A 19,754-nucleotide genomic window follows, 5' to 3' on the forward strand; every position below is an offset into this window, starting at 1 on the left:
TGACTCATCCTTATTTTTATAAAATTAAATAAATATTAAATTTTTTTGTAAAATTTAATAGGTTCTGTTGTAAATGGAAATGTATTTTTGATGTGTGGGCATTACTCTGAGGAGAAAGTTGGACAATTTTTGGGGTATGAGGGAAGCTTTCAAGACTTACGGTTTCAGTGCACTTTGTTTGTTCCCTGGGAAGTTTTGGATCAATTTCTAATTCCATAGATCCCCCCCCCCCCCAATAGGATAAGTGAGCATCTATAGAATTGGAGGGTGGGTCATATATTGCCAGTATGTACGTTGTGTGGACTCCACACTAAAAAATGAACAGATCTCATCTTATGCCTACCCAATGCAGATATCACTTAGGTTGAGTGATAAATAAAAAATAAGATTCTGTACTCAAGTATTTGATAAATATGAGTGCAGTATATGTAATCTCTTAAAATCTGGCACCCTCAGGGGGTTGTGTATTTTATAATTTTAAGAGTTTAGAGCTATATTTAATAGCTTAGCACTTTTGGAGAGACATTTCAGTGAATATTGGGTACTAAACAAATGAATTTATTTACCTCTGTAGTCCTTTATGATGACTAAAGGTAGTGCTAGTGATTAAATGTAAATAACAGTTTGGTTCATTAAATATAAGCAAATAGCAATAAACAGTCACAGAAAATATTGTGATGTATAGTTTAATATAAATTTTAAATGCATTTCTGATACAGTGAGGTAATTTCCAGTATCAGAAAATATTGATCAGTGAATGTGCTTCAGAGAAAAACATAGTTAATGGTGGCTAAAAAATTATTCTTAAGGAATAATTGTAATTGCCTATGTGCAGTCTCAACTTCAGTGACCTCTTAGTTTTAATGTAATGTGGAGAAATTCAGTCATTTCTCACATGTAATAACAAAGATCACAAAGTTCCATTTATGCTGTATGACTAGTTATAGTGGTGGCAAAAGCCTTTTGTGAATGTCAGTATACAACTGTTTCTGAAAGAAATTAAACAGATTCAAGCAGGCATATCTTCCAAACATACCCATAGTGGGCATTTACATCTCATTATCAGCTATATTAAAGTGGTGTCAAACTGGTTACTAGCTTACCAGAGTGCTGTATGACCAATCACAGGAGCAGGTTTAGTAGGTTTACCTAAATGTAAGGTTTTGTTTACCTAATAAGCAATTGCACTAAAAGTAAGAAATGCAAATCCTTCCCCATGGATTTTCTGAGATGTGATTATTAATTAGTGCTGGATTGTTTTCTTAAATCTGTATCAGGTAGAAAGTTTTTGCCATGTCTTGAGCATTACTCAAGAAGGAAAATTTGAATTGAACTTGCAACATATGCCTTGTCTAAATCCAATTTGGATTCCTCACACACAATTTGGAAGTCACACACAAATCTTGTGAAACATTTGTAACAGCAATTTTATAATTTTTAGAAGTTCATATCTTTTATTAGAGTACTCTTCTTAGACAAATTTCATGGTGATATTCTCCTTATGCATTCTCCCTCCCACAAAAGAAACTGGTACATATCTCAATTTGTGGTTACCCAGCTTGTCATGAAGAGTACATGGCAAGATTTTAGTAATTCTTCTTGAGTACAGTATAAGTTTGGTAACAGTGAGGTAATTTTCTTTGACTTTAAGGTTCACAACTCCAGCTTCTGTTTTTCGGCTTCAGTTTTCTAGTTACATGGACTCAGTTGAATGAGATGGTGAGCCTTCTATGATAATTAATGAATTTGAACAATTTCTGGATTTACTCTATGTATGCATGCTGTCATTAGCAGTCACCTGTTTATTGGGCATTTCTGTTAGTGAAATCTATCATAAATGGACAAAACTCTATTTTACTGAATTTGCAATAATACTGACAGCTGGAATTCTGTGGGTTATTATGGTGAAATGTGTTTACACTTCCATGAAATCTTCAATCATGTAAAAAAATTAATTTTCAGATCTTCTCTTCATTCCTATTTTTAAAGCTTTAACTCGTTACTCCGTTCTCACTTGCATGTATTGTATTACTTGCAATTTGTGTGTGCCGTGTCCTTTGTTATTGATTGCTTATCTTTTTACTGTTTTAAATTTTAACCCCCACCCACAAATGTCAGTGAACAGAAATGTCAACTAGTTCGTATGTACATATTACAGTACGTATTAATTATTCCGATTATCACATATATTCTTCCGATTTTCACATATAATTTAATTTTTTTTTAATTGGTAAGTAATAAAGGGTAAATTTGTGCTTAATATATCTTTGCTTTTATAGCCTGTGGATAATATTCCTCCTATTTTTGCTAATTAGAATTGCTGTTTAATAAAATTAAAATTCAATTCACAACGACCGGTGCTTATTGCACATCGTATAGTGAATGGTACTTTACTATGGTGAGTTTGTCATAACGTGATTTGATTGTACAGTGAACCAGTTGTAAAGGGGGAGGATACATTGTATTTTTAACTATTTACGTGAAACTTCGGATAATTGGGGCAGCTTCTTAATCGGGCCAAAATGCACTAGTCCCGATGTATCCAAATAACCGGAATGGACTGTATATGATGTCAGAATTATTTTTGGCATCCAGTTCCTTTGTGACCACATCGTAATATGCAGTCAAATTGTTCAGACAAGATTTCCCCTTAAACCCATGCTATGTCTGAACTTTAACTGCAGTCTTGTCTAGATAATCCTGCTTGCTTCTTTAACCTGTGACTCCATTATTTTCCCCAGAACAGAAGTTAAACTAACAGGTCTGTAATTACTTGTCACCCTTTGTGAATTTGAGATATTTGCACATCTCAAGTCTGTGTGGGCCTCTGCTAAATCGAAGAATACTTACATAATTATGGCTAAAGGTTTGCTGCCTCCGTTAATATAATTGGATAGATCCATCCACCCCAGGTGACTTATGTTTAAGTTCAACAAATCCTCTTTCTTCTTTTATTACAAAATCATTTAGCTCTCTTTTATTTGATAAGCCTCTGGCATCCCTTTTCCTGAAGAATTCCTTATGTAAATGTAGATGCAAAATACTCATTCAGTTTGTCAGCAACCTGAGAGTTATCAACAGTTAATCCCTCGATATCTTATGTTTAACTTCAACAAATTCTCTTCCTCTTTCCTCTTTTGTTACAAAATCATTTAGAGCCCTTTTATTTGATTATCCCCTTCCCTGAAGAATTCCTTATATGAATGTAGATGCAAAATACTCATTCAATTTGTCAGCAACCTGAGCTCTATCATCAATAGTTAATATATCAATGGATCAATTTGATTAATCCCTTCTATTATTAATATTAGTAAGTCTTTGCATCCTTGAGAATGTTGAAAATATTGTGACTGGGCTCTGTATTCCAGCATATCTGTAAATGATGTACTGAAACAAGAGTGCGTGTGTGTGTTTAATTTTTAAATTAAGCATTTGGTAATTCTTAATTAAAAGAATAGTGTATAAGCTTTTAGATATTTATTTTCAGTAATGTTTTGCTACCTTGCAGGTGGAACCAAGTGATACAATAGAAAATGTAAAAGCAAAGATTCAAGATAAAGAAGGTATGTTGATAACTTTTTGGTTATTTTAATTTTGTTAAGTTTAATGATAATCTTAATCCAAGTAATATGTGCACTATACATTTTGGTTGTATATTACTTGCTGGAAACGGGAGCTGTATATTGGAGATATTTTCTTACACCTATATGGTGTAAGAAGACTGGTCAAATCAACATAAAACAAATTTATTATTTTTTTTTCCACACAGTTTTCACTTTCATTTAAAAAAAAAACAAAAAAAAACTGACTATAAACAAAGTAATTCCAATTTAATATTGAGCTTATACCCACCCAACACATGAACCCTAGAAAATTGGCAGCAGAAGTTGTAGTGGAGTGATGAATGTTGTTCTACAATGTTTTGTTCTGGTGGACATGTTTGGGTGTGGTGGAGGTGGCCCAGATAGTATTCCCTGTCCAATTATGTACTTTGATTCATGAAGCTTGGAGGTTTTTTGATGACATGAGACCTTCAGAAGATTTGGACTTCGTTTTTTGGTGTTTGTTAGAGCCTGAAACAATGTGAGATATATATATATATATCTATATATATATAGAAGGTTATGGTGATCTCTGGTTATTAGAATCAGCTGCTTTAGAGAATCAAATTTCAAAGAACTGAAATCAGCAAAATATACTACACTTTCATTGTTTATTAGAATTACGTCTTCATTTATAAGAATCAATTTTGAATGCCTCCATTATTTTTCTAAAGCACATTTCTGAAGGTCACATTTGTAGAAATCGCAACCATAAAACAATTTGCTGTTTTCAGTTTGAGCTTTTTTGTTTGTACAATCTGTTATAAATGGGTAGCTACTACAATTTTAACAGAAGAAGAAATTGCCCAGTCTGTTACTGAATTTCTCCAAGAAGGACAAAAATGAAGATGAGATGAACCTGAATGAATCCTGGTTACAAAACGGCAAACCCATAATGCTATAGCCATCCTGAGGAGAGCGTTGCAAGAAACTGCAAGTGATCGTGAATATAGACTTATACAATATTAAAATCTATAAATATACTTTGCAGTGATAATTTAAAGCAATCTAAAGTAAATGACTGTTTAAAATTATAATCCCATTATAAAGTGTTTAATTAATATGTATATTTTATTTTGCTAACCTGTAGTTAATATTCTTCAGATTTTCACGCATCATTTAATTGGTAATAAAGTGCAAATTTCTGCTTTCTATCTTTATTTTTATAGCCTGTGGATAATATTCATCGGTTTTCGTTTATTAGAATCTCCGTTTAATAGAATTAAAACTCAATTTGCAAACATGATCACTATAACCAGTGCTTACTGTATATGACCTGTTTGTATATTTTGGGAAATACATGTTATATATACACTGGCAATTCTATGGCAACAGGCCCTCTCTGTATTATAGTACTCCATGCTGTATACTGAGTTGTGCTGGACTGTTTTGTGGACAGTGAAGCTGTGAAAGTTCAATTAGCTAACTCAAAAGTCAGATTCCACCCCTACTGAATACCTATGGAACAGCTTGAATAAGTCAAAACTGGCTATGGGGACAAATTCTTGCTGATTTCTGCTGGAATTTAGAAATTATAGAGAGGAGGGTTGAGACCATCATACCCTCCCTAAATGACATTTTTGCAACTTCCTGCGTGTCCAGATACTTTGGTTGTATAGTGTTCATGCTTAAATGTTCTTATTCGTTACAGTCATTTCATTCCCAAAATTATAACTAATATTCTAACAGCCAAGAGACTTAAAGTGGGGGGGGGGTGTGCTGAGTACTAACTGTTACAATGTCTGTATACAGGTGACCCCTGCTAAACGCCGATAATTAGTTCTGGAAAAACAGTGCTAAGCAAGTGCCGCATTCCCATAAGGTAACATGTATTTGTGAGTTGCGGTCAGTACCATAGGATATTTCCTAATCAACAATGAACGGTAGTGAAAAGATGCACAAATGTTGGTGAAAATATTTAATATTCAAATATTTGTACATAGAAAATATTCTGCATTACACATGTATATAATTATGTGGTAACTACTTGCATATCAAAATTAAACTTAATTCCAGTTAAAATCATGAATTTAATTGATTTTAATTGATGAATTTAATCATGAAAAATGTGTAGATTTTGGGTTGTACTTTGGCCCACTTCCTGGTAAACTAAAAGGGGTTTTAATTTTAAATCCCCTGCAGTGTTTCCACCCAACAATAAAGTCAACCGATCCTTCGCTGCTTTGAAACCTGGCATGTTCTTTTTCTTCTTTCAATATGAAACTTCTTTTAGGCATTCATTTCCAAAAAAGTCCTGCTCCATCCATGTTAACTTGTTGAGAAGTATAACACATACCCTCTTCAATAATTTTAACAGGTTCTTTTTTTGAAAGTTTCGGCTCCTTGATCTGCACTTGCAGTTTCCCTCTGGATTTTAAATCTATTCAACCAGCCCTTACTAGTTTTAAATGGTTCCACTTTTTTTCTTAGGTGAGTTTTCTTCAGATCATCATATAGGCTAATCTGTCTTTTTTATGATATTTAACTTAACCGAATTCTGCATTGGATATTATCTTCAATAAAATTAGTAGTCTCTCCATTTCAATTCTAATAGCTGGCCTAGCCCTAGTTGCTTGCAGTGGAACAGTTGTCTTTCCCACTGCTAAAATTAATTCTTTATTTTTTATAATTGTTCTTACAGTTAAACTTGCCAGTCCTAAATTATGGCACACACTGCTTGTCGTTGACTGGAATTGATTTGCTTCAAAACATCTAATTTAATTTTCAAATTCAGGCTTTTTCTTAATTCAGGCTTTCTTCCAAACATCGTTGCTTTTTCATTCTTGTCTGCCATTATTCACTCTTCAAAAATATAACTGCATTGGGTGCATTAATTATGATTCAATGTTTGAGTAAACTGTGCCTTTTATGCACAATATCTATACTGAGTGATGACAAGACTTTGGATAAATACATGTAATGCAAATATTACAAGCAACATACATACTTCAACATTTTTTTTTTTTTTTTTAAAATGTTGATCTTGGAACTACGTAACAAGTCATTGTACTGCAATTAAATTAGTGTGTGAGAAAACTTCACTGAGTTTGGGAAAATGTCTCAAGTCTGCATGGGAAACATTTTAATGCTGTTTTGCTATTCATTTTCAAGCTATTGACTATCAAAGGAAATCAAATGAAATGGTTTCGTTAAATATGCCAAAAATGCAATCTGTAAAAGAGCGTTAGTGATTTGTGACAGCGTTATAGTCAGATACGGGTTATAATATAAGAATAGTGTTATAGTGAATCAGCGTAAAGCGAACCACGAGGGCCTGCTGTAGTTGATTGTTGAATATTTTGTCCTTTGTATATGTTCAACTGCAGTTTTATATAGTGAAGAGTCCTTGGGCTTTTATTCTTTGGCCTTCTGCATGGGAAAGTGCAGAAGGCCAAAGAAATTGCTGAAGTGTTTACTGTATTTGGTGTTAATGTCTAGAAATATTTGACAGTCCACTTGCTATCAAATAACCTACTTTCACAATTTAACTTGGTGTTCTTTCCTAATCTGCAACTTGTTTTCTGGCCATGTTTAAGATGGTGACTGTACTGTGCATTTTGGCTTCATGGCAAATCCAGCACACCGCTCAAAAATCACAACTGCGTCTCTTGGATTTGCTAGTCAATGTTGTTTGGGTACAATGGAAATTGTAATTAATAAAAAGAAAAAAATACACACCTGAACTATATTTTATAAAGAAATTATGCACTATTCTGTGTTACACAGAATGGAGTGTATAATTTTAATGAAATATTTCGCACACCAAAAAATTTCAGTAACACATTCAAAACAGTGTGTTATCACTGTTTTGAATGTGTTACTGAAATTCATCACTGCTTAAATAAATGACATTCCATACATTGAAGGGATTGATATAATGTTTAGGAACTTAATACATTTAACTTTCTGGTAGGAGTGATTTTACCCTTCCAAATCTTCTTCCCTAATATTTCCTACCATGATATATTGAAATTAGTCTTAATATTCTGAAGGATCAAAATTTAGATATGATAGGTTATGAAGAAAATAAAATGAAGTAATTTTTTTTATTTTTTTATTACATATATAAGGGTCCAACCATAAGTAATACTTTTGTCATAAAAGTATAAAGACGACAAGAACAAAGTTTATTAAACAAATACTGGGAAGCATGTCTGTTTTATGTATCCGGCTTAATTTTTTGCCATTGTTCTTTTGCATCTCACATGCACTGTGGTAAAAGGATGGACCTGCTGTTGGAGCCAATCTGTCACTGAACTTTTCAGCCCCTCGTCACTCACACTTTCTGTTAGTGTTGAGGAGTTTCTCTTCGTATGGGGAAGGGATCAGTGTGCCAAGCCTGGGCTATTGCAGAATGAAGCAAACTCTCCATCCTAGCTCTGCTGTTTTCATCTGATTCATATGGGCAGTGTGTGGCTTTGCATTATTACAGTGCAATGCAATTTGGTATCTTATTACAGCCTTCCCCTTTTTGTTTTGTGCCCTACTAAGCCTATCATGTGTTTGGCAATATCTTTCCTTATTAGTAGTCTGACCTTTTCTCTAAAAAATCAACCAAAATTGGATAGCTCCATTCCAAAGCTATTTTTTTATCTGGTAATTTGAAGTTTTTTCTTCATTGGAGATAATGGATCTATCCATTCCATAATTGGCATTTAGAACAAGGGCCATAATGGAAGATTAGGTCTCATCACCTGTTATCAGGCCTAAAAAAAAAAGTGCTCTTGCAACAGTTGTAAACCACATGTAATGGTTGTATCATTGCATATGTGGTTGTCATGTATTTTTGAATTGTTTCATCCAAAATCTTGTTGATGTCTTCAATGCACTCAGATGTTAGTACAGGTAGTTTCCGACTTTACGAGTTAAGTTGTTCCTAGCATGCTTTGTAAAGCAAACTCAGAGGGAATTTATTTCCCCATAGAGGCGATTTTAAAAACGGGCGATTTTAAAAACGGGGGTTACATTCTGAACAATATAATTTGATTAAAGTAATGTTAAATAATAGTCAGCAAAATAGTGGTTTATTCTTAAACAATGATCTTTTTATCCAATGAAATGAAAACATAGCCTTTAAAATCAAGCAAATTATAATGATAAAGAAATTATTTGTCATACAAATGTTAAAGAATGTTTATTCTTCATCAACTAAATGCACGCCCGTTGATGGTTCATCACTCATTGTTGGCTCACCTCTTGTTGGTTTGTTGAAGGCACAGGGAGTTGCCTGCTTCGGAAATCTTCAAGTCATTTTGTTTCCAAGACAGTCTTCTCTTTTCTTTATAAATTTCACGATAGCATGCATAAGCATTTTTTAAATCTGTAGCAACTTTTCTAGGGTACTGGAAATTTGAATTTTGTGTCTCGAACTCGGTTTGTTTTTTCTTCGTTAAAAAGCTTTGCCCTTGAGAGTGAAGGAATAGGATTTCAGCTGCTAAACCACCTTCACCTTAAACCCAACTTCACATTTTGCCACTTCAATGAGGTCTTCATTTGTGAGCTCTCCATTTTGTGTTTGAAGCAGATCAGTGACACCAGTTTTAGAAACCTCAAGCTGCAATTGGTTAGCAACATTTACAACCTCTTCTGCTTCATTTTGTATGATCTGCTGGTTCTTGAAATTCTTCAGTTATCAATAAACTGACAGGGTTTATTTTAGTTTATTTTATTCTGAACACACTTCATGTTCTCTGTAATTTTGTCTTGTGCTTGTTTTATTGTTTTGAGTGCATCTTAAATATGGAATTCTTTCCAAAATTCTTTAAGAATTGGACCTCGCTTATCTCTGCCTGAACAAACAAATACATGCAGAGTAGTACTGTATTGTATAGCTACAAGAGTGGTTTGAAATGCTGTATTTATGAATGTTAAGCATTTATTTACTGCAATTAGTGTTCATATTTTTGATTTTGTTGGTATTTGAGAAAAGAACTTGTAAACCCGGGAACTTGTAAAGCGGGAACTGCCTGTATTCTTCACCTTGGTTGTTCCAAACGTCATACTCTTCTAAAATGTGCAAGCCATCTATGAATATTGTTGTATCAACAGTCTTTCAAGACTGTTGATATACTGTTCCTAGAGAATTTCATTTCTATTGCTAACAGCTATAGTGTCCATTTCCAGCTTGTTTTTCTATAACCTAATGCAGTGTTTCTCAGCCTGTGTGCTGCAGAAAATTCAAATAAATTTCATTTACGCTGCACCAATCCCGGCCCCTTCCAGTGGTCAGTGTGATGTCACGTATTGATTCCTAGATCTGTTCACCTTTAATCCTTTATTTAGCTTTTGATTTCTAGTAGCAGATCTGTTCACCTTTATTCTGCCATTTATATCACTTGAGTGTCTCCAAGGCACCCTGCAGTTGCATAAGTGCAATTCGTAAGCAGCATAGTAAAATTTTTTTAAAAGTACTTTTGTGTTTCTAAAATGTCATATTCAGTTAATTTGTATAGAACAGATATTTTCAATTAACTGTATTAGTATATTCTAAAAGTAAATTACCATCAAAATAGAAAACATTGTAAATACAATGATTATTTGGTGATGGGATTTTCATATACAGTAAACCCTCGATTTAATGGGCTAATAGGGGAGAAGGGGTGTCCATTAATGCTGAAAGTCCGTTAAATCGAATGCAACCTGGGGGACATTTTTTTTATTGTTTTAAATGTAAAAAAAAAGCTTTAATACAATATACAGTAATGAGAATATTAAATTATAATACAGAATGTAATATTTACTCACCTTTTTGACAGTGTAATTGAAGAGTATTTTGCTGTGACCATAGTGTGGTGGTAGTAGTAGTATAGTAATCTTTATTCAGTATCTGAAGGTAGAGGTTAAGGGGAATTCCCAGCTTCAGATTCTTCTGAAATGTTTACAAATGTCATCTCTTTGCTTGTAGACGGTTGAGATGTACAAGCAGTTGGAGGTGAAATAGGATTGTGAGTTGAAGTTTGCTTAAAGAATCCAGCTTCAGTTGTTTGCCCCTCTGATGTTGTTTCATTAATAATTATCACCCTGAACTGCTGAAAATGTTCATAGTAAGGGACAATTTCATGGTCAGAAGATGTCACTATGTAGTGGATGGCGATGTCCATTAGATTTCTCATTTAAGACAGCGTAGGCTGTGCTGGTATGGAATTTGCTCTTCTTCAATGTCTTCTTCCCCTGACATATTGAACCTCATCCACAATTTCTTCATTGAGCACTTGGTAGTCAGGATCACCTTCATAATTTTCAAGCCATTTCAGAACTCTTCAGTTGTTTCCCAGTTGCCAGCATTTACAGGGGTGTGCCAAAAGTTGCCCTCAAATCCTTCAAAATCCAAATCCGGTTCAATATTATACAACTTCTTCCAACCATTTGTCAGAGTCGTAGTCTTCATCTCCTTCCAAGCAGCTGCAAAGTTAGAGTGCAGACAATGTTGTAGACTTGTAGATTCTGAAGTGTCCTGGCTCCTCTTGTGTCTTCATCCTCCAACAACAACCATTAGTTCCAAAAAGTTCTTATACAGCCTCTTGCAGGCTGCAATTATTCCCTGGTCCATTGGCTGAATAACTGAAGTTGTGTTAGGAGGCAAAAGACATTTAATTCTGCCATCCTTACTAACTAACTTCTCTGCACTAGGATGAGCAGGGGATTGTCAAGAAGCAACAATGCTTTTACATTATTGGGGGAAAATTTTCAGAACAGCTGTCTGGAAGTGCCTCACATCAGGGACAAAGTGGTTGAAGAACTACTGAGAAAAAATCTGAAGTAAACCAGGCATTCTTTCTTTGAGCTGGTGTAAATAAAAGGCAACTGATTAATAATGTCTTAAAGAGTGCATGGTTTCTTTGATTTCCCTACCACCATGGGCTTCAGGTAATGCAAGCCATCAGCATTAGCACAAAGGCAGAAATTTGCTCCTTACTTAACTTAAGTGCTGTGTTCATGTTTGTAGCCAGCATATTTTCAAGAACAGCACAATAGAACAGGCCAGTTTCATTGGCATTGTAAACCTGTGATAAAATTGGGCTCTCAGATTTAATAAGTTCATTTATAAATTTTCTATATGGCTCAACCTGTGAAAGTGTCTGCACTTAGATTCACCACAGGTTTTCTTGTTCACTATGCCGTGCCTTTTTCTAAAATGCCACAGCTACCCATCACTTGCCTTAATATTAAGTCCCATGTGTTTTCCAAGCGTTTCACATGCATATTTCAACTCAAAACTTCGTACATTAACACAACTAGATCTCTGAACATACTGCTACGTAAGTTTTTATCTTGCACAACTTTCATGTGTTTTCTATTCCCCCCTATCAACACTATTTTAAAGAAGAATGTTGCATTTTTGGCCTTTGCTTTATGGATATCAGAAACAGTTTGTTTTTTACGGCATAAATTTCACAAACACTTGCTAATGAGATGCCTTGTTCTAATTTCTCTATCTCTAATTTCTGTGCCACATTTAAGTCCACACGCTTTCTTTTAACTCCTATCACTTGATGCCATTTTAAATAGTAAGGATTGCAAAATTATTCAATAAATAAAGTCAGAAATCAGAAACACCCTGTATACAACTGACCACATGATAGCTTGAGGCAGACTGAGACAGAAACAATACAAAGAGTGGTTAGACCTCAGTTTAGTGTCTCGAGTCACGTTCAGCTCGCAAGTCACCGCCTGCTATTATCTGTAATCTGGGAAAATGGCCATTTGAACACTTTCAGAAAGAATAAACAATTTCCTGAATTTGATTATAAAAATAAAAGTAGGTAATTATCAAAACAATAATTTAAATAGCTAATTATTCATTTTTAATTAATAATTTTTGTATAACCATAAAAAAATATGGTAAAGTAGGTAATTATCAAAATAATAATGGAAATAGGTAATTCATTTTTAATTAATAATAAGTTTTGTATAACCATAAAAAATATGGTCTAGATTAATATGTACATTACTGTATTATTATTTGTCCTTAAAATTGAGGGTTGACTGTACTGGTACTCAAGATTGTCCTCTACCTTTGTGTGGTTTAAAATTGTCGAATGAATCAATGGTGCTGAGTAAATTGCGGCATTTTTCTATGAAACATTGAGAATTTATTGTCCAAAATTATGGAATATTCAGGCCTTAACTAGGAAACAAGGTATAGAATTTTATAGTATGGCTAAAATATCTGATAAAGCTCAAGAAGAACAAGTTCAATGTATTAATAATTTTCGGTGACTGTCTGCATTGCAAGTAGATAATTCTACAGATATTAGGGGGAAAGCCCAATTAATAGCATTTATCGAAAAGGGATACAATTATTATTATTTTTTTTTGTTGTTGTAAAGAACTTACTGAAAGAACAACCAGGCAAGATATTATTGAAGTAATAATTTACAAAAGTGTGCTATTTTATGGAAGTGTGTGTGTGTGTGTGTGTGTGTGTGTGTGTGTGTGTGTGTGTGTGTGTGGCATTTGTACTGACTGTGCTCCAGCTATGACAGGAACACTAAAAGGATTTGTAAACTTAGTAAAACGACAATTCAAATATAAAAACACTGTTTTATACACAGAAGTTCCAGTAGTGAAGACAGTTGTACCAGATTTAAAACTTGTACTTGATCATATGGTTAAAATGGTCAATTATAACAAAACTAGACCACAAAAATATATATTTTCGGAAGATTGTGAGGAACTGGAGTCTGGATCATTTTTCTTTAATGATGCATACTGAGGTTTGGTGGCTATCGAAAGGAAATGTACTTGTGCATATGTACAGCTTAATAAATTAAATATCAGTGTGCAAGACCCATAATAAAATTTACTCACTTCTACTGACAAGTTATTTGCCTTTAAAGAAAAGTTGAGTACAGTAATACCCCGACTTACGCTACCCCGACTTACGCGAACTCGGAGTTACGCGGTTCTTGATTTTTTTTGTTTGGCAACGCTGCCGCCCACTATCTTCAAGGTCGTTTTTCATACGTTATCGATATACGGTGCGAAGGCGGAGAATGAGAGCGAAAGGTGAACAAAATTCAACTTTGCTGCTTTTACGTTTTTTATATCAGTGAAGGGGAAACACATTTCACCATAATAACGTAAAAACCAACACAATTCCAGCTATCGGTATAATCGCAAATGCAATTAGATCGAGTTTACTACCAGTTTATAACAGATTTCACTAGCAGAAACGCAACTGGATTTTTATTGTTTTATGGTAGTAACCCCTAGAAATGTGAGGTGTTAATAGCGTATCTCTGCCTTTATGGTGTTGCTTATTCAGTTGCTACATGCGCGCAGCTTTGTTTATGCGTATCAAGCGTGCCTCCTCGTTTTGTAATTGTGCTTTATTCCCTAAAAATGAGTAAAATACTTAATTAAAAGGTGTGAAAAGGAAGTGTCCTGGTGAAGACTGCAGATTCTGAGAGAAAAAGAAAAGCAATTATCGATAAACAGAGGCGGACTGGGTCAAAAATTCTTACCCGGGAAAATTTATAGTGGCCTCATACTATGGTTTATGGCCAAAATCACACTGGCCCACCGGGGTTTCCCCGGTAAGGCTTATGGCCAGCCGCCTCTGTCGATAGAGAAAAAATATGAAATTGTGAAACGCTTTGAGCGAAATGAAAGACCATGTGATATTGCACGTGCTACAGGCCTAAATGAAGCAACGGCGAAAAGCACATGACAATTGCAAACTCGACAGGTTGAAAATTGAAAAGGGCTCAATTGTAAAGGGCTTAAAATTTTTAGAAAACATAGACTCCAACGAAGAACGCGTTATAGCTACAAAGCAAGGAGTAAAAAAAAATTAGCTTGCTACGAAGAAATTCTGCGTGAAAAAAAGAACGCGCTGTGTCGTCAGACGAATTTGTTAGATTTTATGAAGCCATCGACATCGAAATAACTTTTTAACGTAAGTCATTTGTTTTTTTAATACATATTTTGTATTAATATGTATAAAGAACTGCAATTTTATTAATATTTTTCTTCTGAACTAGTGTTTTTGTTAGTCCTTGGTCCCAATTAAGCAAAATTTATATGTATTTATATGCAAAGTTGTACCCCGACTTACGCGAATTCGACTTACGCGATTTTCGTCGGACCCGCCTATCGCGTAACTTCGGGGTATTACTGTATATGGAAAAAGTTTAAATGAAAAAAAATTAAATGTTTTCCTTGACAAAAGGAATTATACTAAAATAATTAATGTAATAAGTGAAACAGTTGTTAAAGACAAAAATTGAGCATTTCTTTCCATCCCTTGATACCAAAAAATATTTGTGGGTAAAGACCTATTTGCAACAAGAAACCTTCCAGTGTTGGAACTTAATCTGCAAAGAAGAAGAATTTCTTGATCAGCAGTGACCAGTCACTGGAAATTCACTTCAATAACACTATTAGCAAATTTTGAATCAAAATGAATATCCACAAATTTCCGAAAAGGCAATTACAATTTTATTGCCATTTTCCACTTCCTACTTGTGCGAAACAGGATTTCCGCTTTAAATGAGATTAAACAAAAAGAGACTAAAGTTGGTAGAAGAGGAGCTGAGAGTAATCCTATCCACAATATAAATCTTTTTATTAAAAAAACTGTCTCCCATCAAACCCAACTGTCTCATTGATTAAAATGTAATAATTGTATGTTTTTTGTATTTAAAAATTGCTAATTTTTTGCACTTTCTTTTAAATTTCATGTATGTTCAAAAAAGAACATTAAAGCATTTAAAACAAATAATAAATGTATTATTAAATTACTCGACAGATATAACTTCCACTCTGAATGTGTGTTTGATTTCCTGCACGGAAGAGGTTCGATATGGCACTGGGACTGCATAGGTGTTTGTCTTTAACTGTGTTCCTTCTGTTCAGCTTTGCTTTGAGCAGGCTTCTGAGTGGCGGAAGTGTATGTACATTCAAATCAATTCAGAATACACTCAGTGATGCAGTAGAATGATATACCCATATGTGAGTATAATATATGTAGTGTGCTGCAAAGTATTAATGTCCTTAAAAGTGTCCCAAAAACGAAAAGGTTGAGAAACACTGACCTAATGTATCTAAAATGGTTAGCACACAGCCATCAATAGTGGTCTATTTTATGAGTAATGTGTAGGAAGTTCTAAAAAGCCACAGCTTTCTGAAGTTTCTTATAACACTAATGTTCAGAAGTGGAACCAGATATAAGGCTACAGGGCTTCAGGAATGACTGAACGGTTGTTCAGTGCTAAAGCCAAGCTTATGTCACCTGGAAAATTGTGGATAATGCAATGCTGTAAACAACTATATGGGTGTTGTTAATTACAGTGTAAAGACAGACTAATGTTTTTATACTAATGTTAAGATTGCAGTTAAAAACATTAAATTGAAAATATACAGACATTTCTTGCTGAATTTGAAGTAAATGTCTTCACTTGTTTCATGATGACCCACAGCACCGCTTGAAATCCCTGCCATCTTGCTTTCTAGGCTGCTGCATGTTCCAACAGAAGCAGTGCAAGGATCACTTTCACCTCTGCCTTCAACTTCAATTAATCTATTTATTTCTGTATCCTGAATCTATTAGTTCAAGGCAGAACTTGACATCCATTTGGAGCAAGTGGATGGGTGAAATATGAGGTTTTTTTTTTTTGCTGATGCTATAGAAACTTGCTTTCTTGCATCATGTGCCTTTGCTAATGCTACTAGTTTTCCAATCAACCTATTTTTGCACGCTTCCTTTTTTTAAGAGTATCCCATCCCTGTGGGGAAAAAAAAAAAAAAAAACTTCCCTGTTAACAAGTACAGACCATACTGTGAAAAATATCCAATGAGCCTTGCAGTGTATTCAGGGCTGAATTAATTGATAATGCTCTCAACATGTTCCCTCCTGTGTCTGGGCAGGATTGCAGACACTTTCAAATTTAATTCTAAAGCAACTTTTTTCCAAAATTGCTCAATCTCCTACTCTGAATGTCATTAGTACATCAATATCATGTGCCCTAATATCTACTCTACAGTGTCATCTGTTTTTGCCTCTGGCAGATGTACCCCGATTTAATACTTCCTGTCCTTGATTTGTACATGTTTCCCTGCAGTAGTCACTGGAAATAAGTACTTTCTTCAGGACCAGCACATTTTGCTTGGATTGCTGCTGTGTTGCCTAATAAGTGAGGGCTCCAGCATTTAGTTGGGCAGATGAGAGCTTGATTGGGGGACCCCCTTTTAGTTCCTCCTAAGGCATCCACCCTGCTTTTCAAACTCTTATAAATGTCCAGTAGGACACTGAGTTTGTGCCTAATTTCCTTTTACTGTTTGCACCAAATACACATGGGTTCCCCCCTTTTGGCTCCATGTTCTGCTATATAGTTCACAAACATTGCACAAGTAACAAGTTTCATTAGGCTCCGATTCATAGGAGACCCATCCCTTCAGTTCCGTGAGCCACAGCTTTCCTGTAGCTTTCCTGTGCTCTTCTGGGGCATGGTTTCCATTTAAATTTAATTTAACCTGAGAATAATACACTAAGCTGATAAATAATGAGCTAGCCTGTTTAATTAAAATAGGATGGCATGGGCAGGCTAGAGCATACAGCACATCAACAATTTGCTGACTTGTTCAGTTCAGTACCAAGCAATGCATTAATATGACTTATATAGGCATCTGGGCTGGTTAGAGAGGGTCAGTTTTGTTTTAATGCAGCAATGACAACTTCCCCACTTGGTGGGATTACCTTTAAAAAAATAAAGGGATTTGAGGGTTAGAGGGCCCATAGCATGCTATCAATGATTTATTGGATTTACTTAGATATGGAGGTTATAGTTTTGCAATTTAATCAATTGTAAAAAAAGCAACTACTTGGAACTGTCAAAGGTTGGAGACAACCTGAAAGTGGGCGGGCGGGGAGAGATGATCTTTTGGCTTCTTGGAAGAGTCTGAAGATGGGCAGTTCACTGGGGACGGACAGCAAAAATGCATCCCTTTTAAAATATAGATACTTTTTGGATTAAAAATGTAGGCTACAAAGTTTGGTAATTAGGCACTTCAGGGGGACCTAATTGATGGCATTCAATGTTAAAAATGATCTCAGAACTAGGGATATGAATTCAAATTATGGAGGGGTTTAGTAGACTAAATTATAGATTTTAGCTAGTGAGCTATACAAGAATAAGTAACTTCCATGCTGAAGCTTATAATTTGGTAAAATTCAAAGGTCAGTTGGATAGGTACCTGTAAGGTGAGCGTATCACACTGTTCTTCTGGTTGAGCTGACCAAGTGTGTTTATTAGCCATATGATTCAAGTAAGCTCGGGACTTCCTTGAATCATATGGCTAATACTATTAAAATACACTTGGTCACTCAGTGCATAGGTTTGTGCTACTAAAATCAGTGTTGAAGATCATTGTGATATTCTGAGATCCTGATGGACTTCCCTTCTGTTTATACAGTGACAATCATTCCTTGTATCATGCATGACTAATAATATTAAAATACACTTGGGCACTCAGTGCATTGTTTTGTGCTACTAAAATCAGTGTTACTTGAAGATCTTGATGTTGAGATCCTGATGACTCCCTTCTGTTTATACAGTGACAATCATTCCATCTAATGGTCATAAAAATGCTAAAGATAACAGATTTTGTTGAGTTTAGTTACGCATTTGAAAAGCATAACTTTTTTTTTTTTTAATGCAAGTTTATATTTATATGGATTGCATATAGATGAGAAATTAATTTTCCATAAACTTCAAGGATTGTAAGACACCCCTTCAGTATGACATGATACACCAAGTTATTACAAGGGATGTAACATGACACCTTTTTAATTGGTTTGGTTTTCATTCATGGCTGCAAGCCTAGGAATTCTGTGAATCCTATTTGTTGTCCTGAATGATTTTTTTTGACAATAAATAGGACTTGCCAGATCTTTCTTAGGGCATGTTACATTTTAACACTGCTCTCTCTCTCTGTGAGATTTTTTCCATGTGTGGGGGTATACAATTTAAGGCTATTTCAAATGTCCATTTTCTCAATTGACTATTAGTAAGTGCTGCCATTTGTTATGTTTCCAAGTAATTGTATAAAGTTTCTTATAGGTAACAGCATGATGAAATTAGCTTTGAAAAGTAGTTTACTACTGTTGGCTACTGCTAGTTTTGTCTATAAGAAGCTGGAATTTGATTCCAAAAGTTGATGAAATTGCAATTGCAAGTCCAAGTTTGCAGATGATACAAAGGTTGGCAGGGTTGTCAAGGACACTACTGACACTATGCTGCTGCAACAGGATCTGGAAAGGTTGAGCAGATGGGCTGAGAGGTGGCAAATGAAGTTTAACATTGACAAATGTAAAGTACTACACATGGGAAACAACAACCCCAGAGCAACGTATCAAGTCTGTGGTACTACACTGACAGTGGTAGAGAATGAAAGGGACTTGGGGGTGATTGTGCAGGCAGATATGAAGTTCTCTGAGCAGTGCAGACGGGCTGCAAGGGTAGCTCATGGAGTATTGTCAATGATATACAGGAATTTTTCCAGCAGGGATAAGGAGGTGATTATTCCATTGTATAAGGCAATGGTCAGGCCACACCTAGAGTACTGTATACAGGTCTGGAGGCCTCATTTCAAGAAGGATGTAGAGCTGCTGGAACGAGTACAGAGAAGGGCAACAAGATTAGTGAATGGAACAAAGGGGTGCTCTTACGAAGAAAGGCTTAAGTTTTGCAAATTACAGTGTCTGGAGACTAGGCACCAGCGAGGTGATCTGATAGAGGTGTATAAAGCCTTGAATGGTTTAAGCATGCTCAATGCTGATGGGATTCTTCCTCTAGCTCAGAATAATCACCTGAGAGGGCATAAATTCAAATTGAGGAAAGACAGATGTAGGATAGACGTGCGGAAATTTGCCTTTAGCCAGCGGGTGGTTGGTAGGTGGAACAGACTTCCATCCCTTGTCGTGGAAGTTGATAGCCTAAATAAGTTTAAGGCTCAGCTGGACAGGTATTTCGAACGAACAGAGGGGTGAAGAGGAAGTGGTTATTTTTATTTATTTATGTTACTTTTTTTTTTTTTTTTGGCTGATGCTGCATAAGCTTGCTTTCTTGCATCAAATGCCTCTACTAATGCTAATGCTAATGCAATAGATATGTAATACTGCAATGGGGAGTTTTTCCCCTAAGGTTCCTT

The 19,754-nt window shown here is 35.1% G+C and overlaps 1 protein-coding gene across 1 annotated transcript in view; it reads left to right on the plus strand.

The window, feature by feature from the left end:
* Positions 1-19,754, plus strand: part of RpS27A (ribosomal protein S27A) — a 74,535-nt gene that overhangs the window by 33,548 nt on the left and 21,233 nt on the right. The window contains exon 3 of the mRNA XM_090375429.1: positions 3,509-3,563. Within this exon, the coding sequence (XP_090231555.1) occupies positions 3,509-3,563 (55 nt within the window). The remainder of the gene's footprint in view (positions 1-3,508; positions 3,564-19,754) is intronic.

The sequence above is a fragment of the Mastigoproctus giganteus genome, chromosome 6 (genome assembly GCF_048544385.1).
Source record: "Mastigoproctus giganteus isolate SK-2022 chromosome 6, ASM4854438v1, whole genome shotgun sequence".
NCBI classification, from domain to species: domain Eukaryota; kingdom Metazoa; phylum Arthropoda; class Arachnida; order Uropygi; family Thelyphonidae; genus Mastigoproctus; species Mastigoproctus giganteus.